General features: G+C 38.0%; 1 protein-coding gene across 3 annotated transcripts in view; it reads left to right on the plus strand.

Moving 5' to 3' along the window:
- Positions 1–11,171, plus strand: part of wrap73 (WD repeat containing, antisense to TP73) — a 32,667-nt gene that overhangs the window by 17,726 nt on the left and 3,770 nt on the right. For all 3 annotated transcript variants that reach the window (XM_073032174.1, XM_073032173.1, XM_073032175.1), the window contains 6 exons: positions 2,068–2,140; positions 3,925–4,028; positions 4,765–4,851; positions 5,876–6,010; positions 7,883–7,960; positions 9,864–9,960. In XM_073032174.1, the coding sequence (XP_072888275.1) occupies positions 2,068–2,140; positions 3,925–4,028; positions 4,765–4,851; positions 5,876–6,010; positions 7,883–7,960; positions 9,864–9,960 (574 nt within the window). The remainder of the gene's footprint in view (positions 1–2,067; positions 2,141–3,924; positions 4,029–4,764; positions 4,852–5,875; positions 6,011–7,882; positions 7,961–9,863; positions 9,961–11,171) is intronic.

The following is an 11,171-nucleotide window of genomic DNA, read 5'->3' on the forward strand; positions in this document are numbered from 1 at the left end:
TTCTCGGTGTTAACCAAGGTAATACAACTTTCCATCACTATGCCATGTAAACAGAAGTAAATTTGTGGTGCAAGGAAATCTTAACGATAAATGATAAACATGATACTTCTTTAAAAATATATCTACTAAATGTTTACCGATCTTAACAAAAACTTGAGGCTCACAAATGTGCTGTCTCAAGGACAAGGAAAGAGAGAATGGAGACAGATGTCTTTTCACTCTGTGCTTCAAAACAAAATCCAAATTAATTGGCACAGGAAATTTTTATATATTAAAAACTACTTGCATACTGGAAGTGATGTTCAACAAGCTGAACTGCATATAAAATGAGCTGCATCTCTAGAGGCCAGAGCACATTGGATATATTCAAGGTGGGGGCTGAAAATCTTTTTAAACCAAAAAGGAGATGATGGGTATTAGGAGACCCAAGATTGGTGGAGTAAGCGCAATAGACTGAATGGCATTATTATTATCATTGTTATAATGTAAATTAGGAAATGCAAAACTAAATAAAAACTGTGTGAAATGGTAATAGAGATGCTAATTTATGGCCTCCAGGTAAAGACCAGCTTCATTTAAGTGAGTTATTCTAGGATTTCCATTTGTAATTTGGAGAGTTGTATTTCGTTGCTCATTGCTTTTTCTCTGTAAGTAGATAACCATTTGGCTGAATTTAATTAAAGTTTGAAGCTTAATCCTTCCTTGATTGTGATGGTCAAAGTTGGCATTCTTTAAATGGCACTAGGTCAAGCTATCTTGAGTTACCATGTTTAGACAATGTCAGCAACTTGTATTCTATTTTAAAAGTGGCTATATAGTGGCACAATTCAGGATCACTTTCTCTTGTGAAACAACAGCTGAGAGCTCTACAGCTGGAACTAAAATGCCCTTTGTGTTCAGTTTTAAAATATTTTTAAGAACTCTTTAATATTTTACAACATCAAGACTTCTTTGAATTTAATCAGCTTGTAAATAAGGAGTATAATTTTGAGTTTTCTTGTGGTATGTTACCAGCCAAACATCATTTTGCCTCTCTCTCCTCTTCCCCCAATGTGTGCGTGCATGCACGCATGTCACATGCACACCTTGCTCACCTCTCATGGAGCTGCTGATACTACTGGTGAAGAGGTTCCATAGGCCAAAGTTGTTTGGTCAGTCAGGAACATGAGGTAATTGCTGAAATTTTTATACTAGGCAAGGCAAGGGATGGTCACAATTTAGGCTTTATACCAATATATTCCACCAAACATTTTTGGACTAAATATTGTCTTATCACTTTGCGCTGCTTCCAAAATCAACTAATTGGTGGAGATTGGTTCACCTGACCTACCTTAAGAATCAACTTTGCAGTATATTTTGGTTCATTACTATCTTTATGTGCAGCCATTGGTGAAGAGGAGTTGTAGTGTAACTGCCGTGCTGATTTTATTAAATCTATTGCTGCTTTGTGTTGCCAGCATTGTAAGAAGAAAATTCCACAAAGTTATTGCATCAATATTCCATGTGGGTAGTGCTTTATAGATTGTTTTAAGGTAAATAGAAATATGTGCTGCATATTAAATTATGGGATGACTTTTAAGTATGTGCTAGCAGAAGATTTTTAAGAACAGTTTGGTAACTCAGTTGGTTACAGAATTTTAGGTTTTTTTAACTTCTGTATCAGATAATGACACATACAGTATTCAGTTGAATGCAAGATAGTTGTTATCTGAAAGCTTGGCCTGCCAATTTTTTCCCCCTCTATCCCATTCCCTATCTCAAGATTTAGGGATAACCTGCAACACTATATACAAGTTGAACTGACTTGTTATAATGCTCCTATATTTGGAACTGTCTGGCATTTGTATTCAGGTTAAATATAACATTAAGATTACCACATGAGCAGTGTGCTGAAAATTAAGTTTTTGCATAACATTTTGTAATTTCTTCAGATGGGGTTGTTATTCATTGTAGAAATGTAGTCAGCAAGCCTGCACAGATCAATTTCTGCAGGATTGCAGCTGAGTTGGAGTCCCTGCATTCTTTACTTGCTGCAGCAATGAAATAAATGTTTATCTATCTTGACAGCTGAGAATCACCGTCTGGTCGTTGTGCACCAAATCTGTATCTTATATCAAGTATCCCAAAGCTTGTCAGCATGGTAAGTGGAGGAACAATGTTGGTTCAAAGGATGACATAAGAAGTGTTAATCTTGTGGAATTAAGGACAAATGTAAACACTTCATAGTTTATATATACTTTAGTCCAGGATGTATTTATGATATTTTTTATTATTTGTTGGGCCTTTCCTAATCCCATTTAGTGTATGAAGGTTGGCTATTTGTTCATTATTCTGTCAGGAAGTTCTGGAATTGTACTGTAGATGTTACAGAAAGTGAAATATAAAAGAACTTCTTGGAGAATCCTTGTGTGCATATTCAAAGTGGGTATAAAGGACACTTCAAATGAATTGTAGTTTTTTTTCCACCATGCAACTTTTGATCTTGAACAGGCTGCTTTCTTAAGATGAGTTTCCTCAGGAGGAATGATTGAATATCTACCTGTCTGGACCACTGGCATGTCTGTCTTAGAGGCTATAGTAATGTGGAATTGAAGGAACAGGGAGAAAGAAAGAATCAACACGTTCCAATTGGCTGAGGAGGAGAAATAAGCAAAATCAAGATTAATTAACCTAACTGTACATTGGATTTCTTACCATCACTGCTCACTTTCAGCTGAAACCAATCATTCTTTGGTCTGCTATCTGACCGGAGAATAATTGTAAAATACCAACCTTTACCACCAGGTGACTGTAAATTCAGACTGAATATCTTCAGCTTTGAATGGTTAGGTAGCAATGAAACCAGCCACTTGGTCCAACCATCCTGCCATTTATGCTCCTGATAACTATATCAGTATATTATTCTCTTCCTTTCTGCTTCAAGTTTTTGGGTTATATTTTAACGTTTCTAGACTATCACCTCAAGTATTCCATGTCATAGAGTATTCAGTATTCTTGACTTTCAGGCAGAAGTTTCTCCTGGATTCCTTTGTGACTGTTGTATTTAAGGTCTGTACTCTGATCACATCATGTAACATCATCTTTCCAAGTACTCCACCAAGCCTTTGAGTTTTAGAGTAGGTTTGGATAACCTTGAGGAAACTGTCAACTTGTCAACAAAGAAGATTGATAATGTGCTGTTTAAGAACGAACATAGTTATTACCTCTTTTAAGGAAAAATCACATGTATGTTAACATCCACAGGTTTTTGACAAATTCTCAGAAGACAAATATTTTTGTTTTCTATTTGAACCTCTGTAATTTATAACAATGAGGAATAGATTTTTGCATTGCCATAATTTGAAACTTCAAGTCATGTTAATTTGAGTAAGTCCAAAAAGAATTTAAAAATACAAGCTTGAAGTAATCTTCAAGTATCAACTATAGTTTGTCAGCCAAACTGATCTGTGATGCTGTTGACGCATGATAATTGGATTTGGAATCCCAGAACTAGGGTACAGAGCTAAGTAGGGATGATACCCAAGAATAAATGTGAATAATTTGCCTAACTGGTGGGTACCCAGTTTGACACTCTTCTGGGAAGACCGTATAATCTCAGGAACATGCACCTGGAAATGCCCGGTTAACTTTCTGGACTAATGTAAAGTAGTCTCTGAATGCTATTGTGTTGAATTCTTTTTGGTATGTGAAGGGATCTATCTTGTATTTGCATAATATTGAGTTTATAAACACCTGTTTTAAATGATATTAAAAGTTCTTTTAAAAGCTGTGATTAAAACATTCAGTTCTAACAAAGCTTTAGTGTAATTATATCAAATAATGGTGATTGGGTTTTAGGAATTTTGTGCATGTAATTGCATAAAACCTCAAGATTTTGACAATCTAATAAAAGGCATGCATTAAATTCTTGTTTTTGACCTTCAGGGGTGGATTTCACTAAGGATGGCCGCTACATGGCGCTGGCCGAGAGAAGGGACTGCAAGGATTACATCAGTATCTTTGTGTGCAGTGAGTTGCAGCTGCTGAGGGTAATTAACTTCATTTATAAAAGCACAAACATTATTCCTTATTAAGAGATGTATGACCCAGTGCTAATTTTTGCATCTTGTGCACTGTTCTGGACCTATCAGGTAAAATTGTTCCAGGTTTTAAGTTCAAATTTTCTACACTTATAAAATTGAAATTTTTCCAAGCGCAAGATCATTGGCAACTGGAAGAAAAGTGTTTTCTAAAAAAACGTACATTAAGGTAAACGTTAGTAGTGCTAGAAAATAGAATATCTTTCTTTTTGTGACTTTTAGCCAGACCATAGTCATGGAGTTTGAATTGTGTACAGACAGACTAAGTAGGAGTGACACTGTTATTCCTCATACTCCAAATAAATCAAATCGTATTGTGCTGGTAGCAAGTTTCTGATTAATGCCTTTCAGCAATCTGAATTTTGTTACTATCCCATACTTAAACTCTGGAACAATCTAAGTTTCTACCTTAATCTGGATTGAATTTTTAGATTTAAGCTATTATGTAATTTGCCACATAATGGAGCAATTCAGTTGTCTGCATCACTTTCCTATGCTGCACCTCCCAGCAGCTTCATTTCACAAATAGTAAAATGATGGGATCTGAATATAACATAATTCTGGCATTACCACCTTGTATTTCTGTAAATGGTATTAAGTAAATATCTGTTTAAAGTCAGCTTTACTGAAATTAATGTGGTAAATGCCTTCACTTTTATCATTAAACTTTTGTGTGTAATTTCAGCATTTTGAAACTGAGACTCAGGACCTGGCTGGTATTGAATTTTCACCGAATGGCTGTGTGTTGGCAGTCTGGGATTCCTGTTTGGAAGTGAGTAACTCCTCTGAGGGGTGAAGGGGTGCTGCTAGAATATTTGATAACTGTCAAATAGCATGAAACATTACTGCCCTTAAAATAACTAAATGTTTTGAAGTAAATTTGGAATAAAGTTTACCAGTCAACAGGAAATGGTTAACATGGAGTTCTTGGCCTTTTAATAAAACAGAATTTCAAATGTTAAAATCACACCAACATGTGGTCCATTTGACCATAAGACATACAGCAGAATTATGTCATTCAGTCAATTGAGTCTGGTCTGGCATTCAATCATGGCTGATTATCTTCATTCCCAACCCTGTTCTCCTGCCTTTTATGCATAATCTTTGATGCCTTTACTAGTCAAGAATCTATCAATCTCCACTTCAAATATACCCAATAACTTGACCTCCACAGCTGTCTGGCAATTAATTCCACAGATTCACCACCCTCTGGCTTAATAAACTTCTCCTCATCTCTGTTTTAGAGAGCCATCTTTCTATTCGAGGGCTGTGCCCTCTGGTCCTAGACTCTCACTATTAGAAATATCCTGTCCATGTCCAGAGTAATAACCATTATAGAATCAATAAAGACCACACCAATCTAGGCGTTCAACTCATGTTCAAAAGATAAACTGTGCAAGTACAAAAACTAAATAAGTACTGTAATAAATATTGGGAACATGAGATGAAGGGTCCTAGAAAGTGAGTCCACAGGTTGCGAGGACATTCAGTAATGGGTAGAGTGAAGTTGTACGGTTGATGACAATAAACTTAAACTTGAATTTGAATTGGCTGTAAAATGGTTTGAATGTATTGAAGTTCTAAAATATGGCAGAGAGATGCAAGATTGTTTTTACTTAAACATTAATAACAAAGTGTAGGAATTGGCAGAAAGAACACAAGTTTCTGAGTACTGACTACCCCTCTGCCACTCTCGTCTCTTAAATGAAATTCCTTTTGATGTCTTACACACTTTGATATGTAGACACATTTGCCACCCTCAGTACTAAGTAAGGTCTTTTTTTTTGTCCTTCCAGTATAAAGTCCTTTTATACTCATTGGATGGGCGCTTGCTATCCACATACAGTGCATACCAGTGGTCTCTTGGTGTGAAATCTGTTGCATGGAGTCCGAGCAGCCAGTTTCTGGCCATTGGCAGCTATGATGAAAAGGTAAGAGATGTGAAATAGAAAGTTAATAGCAAGCTAACAAATCTTGTCAGAAATTGGTGAAAACAAGTAAAGGTCAACAAACATTTTCAGAGAGAACTCTTTGTGGTAATATTTCCTTTGTTGTGTGTGAGTTGTATGTACTGTGTTAATGCACTTTAGTCCAAAGGAATGTTGTTTCATTTGACGGTATATATGTAGTTCAAAGTAAAATGATCAAGGTACATATACGTCACCATATAACAAACCCACCCATTGGACTTCACAAGGGACGTAATGGGACAGAATTTGATGCAGAACCAAATGTTATTTGGGACTATAACTTTAAGAAGTGTTGCTGAAAGCTTTGACAACAACATGACTTTTTAGCAAAGTCTTGGAGAGGTGGAAAGGTTTACGGAGAGAAATTGCAGAACATTTGGCTTAGATGGATTATGATGGGAAATCATAATCAAAATTTATACACTAAAGCAAAGTATGCTGCAAGAGTTACGGAGGGAGAGGTGGAAAAAAGCTAGTTATCAAGTTTGCAGATGATACGAAGATTGGTGGAGGGGGCAGGTAGTGTTGAGGAAACATGTAGGATGCAGAAGCAAATGAAATACAATGTTGGAAAATGTATGGTCATCCACTTTGGTAGTAGAAATAAATGTGGAGACTATTTTCTAAACGGGGAGAAAATCCAAAAATCTGAGATGCAAAGGGACTTGGGAGGCCTTGTGCAGAACACCCTAAAGGTTAATTTGCAGGTTGAGTCGGTGCTGAGGAAAGCAAATGCCATGTGTTACGAACCCCGTAACTGGGTCACTTACCAGCAAAGATAGAGAGGTCCGTTGAAGTCTGATGATACTATTGTTAACAGTATTTATTCGTAAAAATACACAAAAATAATATCAGTGCAAATATACAGATAATATACGTTGTCAATACTAAATCTAAAAGTGTGGGTATAATAATAATAAGAAATACGCTCTATCGTTGTCTAGGGGATAATGTATTGTCCGATGGAAATATAAAGTTCACTCAGTTCATGCAGGCTGCAGCCTTTGGGGACCGCTGGGTTTGCAATAGTTGGAGAGAGAGAGAGATTTGGAGGAAAACTTGCCAACTCCTTTTATGATTTCGATCCGTCGGAGTCTCGTTAGTGTGGCCGTTCACTTGTGGCCTCTCCTTTAGCTAAGCCGTTCTTCCGTGGTGAGCCTGCCAATCCCAGGCAAGGGAAGGACGCACATGAGCCCCCACCGGCTGTCGCTATTAAACGCTGTCACGGGGGTTTTTTGCGTTTCTCCTGGTGCGTCTAAAGGGGTTGTTCCCCAGACCCTCTTTTATCCTTACTCACGGGGTCTCAGATGTCAGTCAGGTTGGGATGATGCAATCCCTCAACCAGCCCACTCTGGTCGCCCCCTGAGGGGCTTCAATGAATAGTACAGTACTCAATACACAATTCCGTCTCCAAGAGACAATGGCCGTTATCAGTGGCTTTGTTTCGCTGAGGCCAGGACACATTCCAAACCTTGTGGATTCTGCGTGTCTCTCTCTCATTTCCTGGGTCCCAGACCCGAATTAATAGCGATCTTGCGATTCTCAAAAAGGAGGGGGCAACTTTGTACCCTTCGGCCCCTCAGAGTTGCGGCATATTCGTAACATGTTAGCATTCATATCAAGAGGTCTAGAATACAAGAGCAAGGATGTGATGCTGAGGGTTTATAAGACACTGGTGAGGCTTCACCTTGAATATTGTGAACAGTTTTGTCCAACTTTTTCTAAGATAAAGAGCCCCTCTTTTGAGAATTTTTGACCTTAATTATTTTGAAATATTCTGTGAATTTTGTTATTGAAGGAAATTTTAATTATAATGATCTAACAATGAATTAGGTGAGAATTTTAAATCACGTGACCTGGAGAATGATTGTGGAATTGGAACATCTTCCAACTATCAAAGATTCTAAAAGTGTAAGTAAATGGTTCTTTCTAAATTAGGGTGGGAGTGGGTTATCTGAAATGAAAGGACAATGTTTGAGTTTAAGAAGATGCTGCTTTTGTATGTTTGAACAATTTTCTACAGATACTCCTGTGTTTTAGTGGTACTCTAGCATTATAAATGTTAAGTGTTGGGCATTAAACTAAATCCCATATGCCTGTTCAAGAGACCTTAAATATTCCCTGACACTTTCAAAATAAGAGAAAGAAGTTCTTTGGTTAATTTGGTTAAAGTTTATTCCACAGCCAAAATCACCAGAAAATGAAATTCATCTTATCTATGTTTATCGATAATGTAGAATGATAACTGGACTTGACAACATCATTAAAATTCATTAGATCTTATTAAGAACTTTAAGATGCTTGATATTCAAGTAATTAGTATCTATCAGTCCATGAAGGTAATTTGTGATGAATGTTAACTAGAGTTTAAGTTCTGTAACAAATAACTAACATAGCCAAATTGTTACTGAAATATTTGTAAGTTGGAGAGGTAATTATTCCAGTACTAGACTATATTGCATTATAGTCCATCTGAATAAGTAGACAAGATTAGCAATCAGAATGGTGAAAGTCAAATGTGTACAAATGTTCATTTGCTTCCGTATGCAATTGAGACTTACTTCCATGTTCTAAGTCTGCTTTTTTCATGGTTCGGAATGATGGGGGGGAAAAACAATGTATTTAGGTCAGTGTGTGGAACAATATTAGAAAACGACTACCTTTTCCACAGAAGTATGGGAGATGCTGTTTTGAACGTCTCCCACTCTGGGTGAAACTGCAAAATTTTAAATCACTATATTAACCAAAACAGGCAACTCTGTACAAAAGAAGATAATTTGGAATCTGAAGCTGTAATTGGCTAAGTACTGGAATACCACATCCTTGCATGACCATGGGCATGACAGCCTCCATGCTTACCCCAACTGCTTGGTAACCTCTGTGTATGTTGTACTTTCTTATGTTACGTACCCGTGACACGTGACAGTGGTACCCTTGTCACGTGACTGGGGTTGAAGTTGTACTGGACTTGAGGTAATGGTCTTGTGATGGTGGAGTGATGTCATTTTCCCGCCAGTAGAGGTCATGTGACAGGTTTTTTTTACAGGGTATAAAAGGAAGACCCACCCTGTCAGGTGGGCAGTTCGTGGCGGGATTTGCCAAGCTGACTTCATGTCCCTGCGTGATTTAATGTGATGACGCAGTTTAGTTAAAAATGAAGTTTTATATAATGCCTAAAGTTTAAAAGGTCATCGCCAACAGTTTCTTTACTGTGGAGAGTGAAGGTAAAAGTTTGGAAGATAAAAATCGAGGAGAATCGATTTTCGATGGTGGAAAGTTCGACCTTATTTGATCCTCATTCGGAAGGATTTCGTTGACTGTTCTCGTGTTAATCTCCGCTGGGGTAGCGGGAGATTGAGAATAGTGTGGAAGGAAGGTCAGTACCTTTAAGCCGTTATATTCCATAAAACTCTTCGTGGGAAAGTTCGACGCCGGGGGAATCGAAGGACAACGACGTGGAAGAGAATTTAAATTGTTTTAAAAAGTCTCTCCTTTTAAAAGGACTGTGAGCTTTTGAACTTTCAGCATACCGCTTTAAAGACTGTTTGGACTGCAATGCTATTAAGAACTGTTTACGCTGTCGCTCAGCAGCTGTTTTCCGGTTACGTTTGAGTTTGTTTACTTTTGAGGGGGTTTGTTTTCAGTGTTTAATAAACATGTTATTTGTTATAAAAACCCTTGCCTAACTCATATATATTTATTGTTGCCTGAATACGTAACACTTAGTTATCTTCAGTTGCAGGTAAGAAAAGCAAGCATAAGAAATTTTTGCTGTGGCAGTTTCTAACTCCAACCCCCACCCCTCTGCTTATAGGTTATATATAAGGAGGTTGAAAGTCGCCCAGACATTGCCGCTGGGGTTTTGTCACTTCCTCCACTTGCAAGTTCCTTGTTCAGCTCAGAAAGTAAATGTAAGTAATAGTACATCTTTAATTTATTTTTAAGTTTGTGGAGATGGTTTTGGGGACAGAGATGGGAGGTACAGGTCAGTTTAGGGTCAAAGATGTGGGGAGGTTTGAAGTCATACCTTTGCTCCAAGCTCCATGTTTGAAGTCCAGCAATGTGTACAGGTGATGAAGGACATCTGGAGTCTCAGCCTCCACTGCACAGTGGAAGGCCAGCTAGGTGGGCTGGTGCTGAAGGACATCTGTGGTTGGCGAGTTCTTGGATGTCTGTACAAGCAGGAGGCACAAGGGCCAGTCCGTTGGTGAGCCTGTAGTTCGGGGTCCTGCCATCAGCTAGTCCAGCAGTCGATACCAAAGATCGTAGCCTAAAGGTCGATCGTAAGTCAAACCCTGATAGCTGAAGCCTTGAGCACTGACAAGTTGGAGGACTGTCCAAGTGTGTTGATGGGAGGGAAGGAAAGGGGCTTGTTTTGTTATGTTGCTTGTTGTGTTCTGTGTTGTTCTGCTGAGCACTGTAGAGGTGCTTAGTTGGCACCAGAAAATGTAGTGACATTTGCGGGCAGCCTTAGGTCATTGATGCAAATATTTGCGTTTCGACGTACATGTGATAAATAAATCTGAATCTTTTCTATTTTCATCAGTAGTGTGTTACCCATGAAATGTTAATTGTTACTATTTCTTCATACTGCCTACTCTGAAAGGAAGTGCACAGAAATTTCTCCATGAGAGCATAGTTTGTTGATTTAGCAGATGGGAAATTGCACTTGGTACATTGAACCTGATCTGTTCAGGCCCAGAATTTGTTATTCTATTTATGGAAGATAGCAAAAAGCCTACTTCATCTCTCTAATCTCCATCAGCTAGCCCAGGAGGCTGTGATTTTATTGGAGCATTCCTATTGATTGCTCAGTTCATTCAGCACAATGAAGAAGTTGTATCAGCAAGGTTCCAATTGCTTGGGCTCAGCTTCGCACTTACTTTGCAGAGTGCCATTGCCTCTATAGACGTGACTCAACCCGCTGAGTTCTTCCAACAGTTTTCTTACTTCAGATTCCAGCATCTGTAATCTTATTTGTTTTGACCCACTTTCTGTGCCTTGTCTTTAGCTGTAAAGTTTTAAAATTGGTCTGCAGTTTTAAACTTGTAAATATAGCAATGAAATTTTTCCTGTTTGGTTTTCTGACAGGTCAAGTAAATTACCTAAGTAAATGCGTTAA

The sequence above is a fragment of the Hemitrygon akajei genome, chromosome 29 (assembly GCF_048418815.1).
Source record: "Hemitrygon akajei chromosome 29, sHemAka1.3, whole genome shotgun sequence".
Classification (NCBI taxonomy): Eukaryota; Metazoa; Chordata; class Chondrichthyes; order Myliobatiformes; family Dasyatidae; genus Hemitrygon; species Hemitrygon akajei.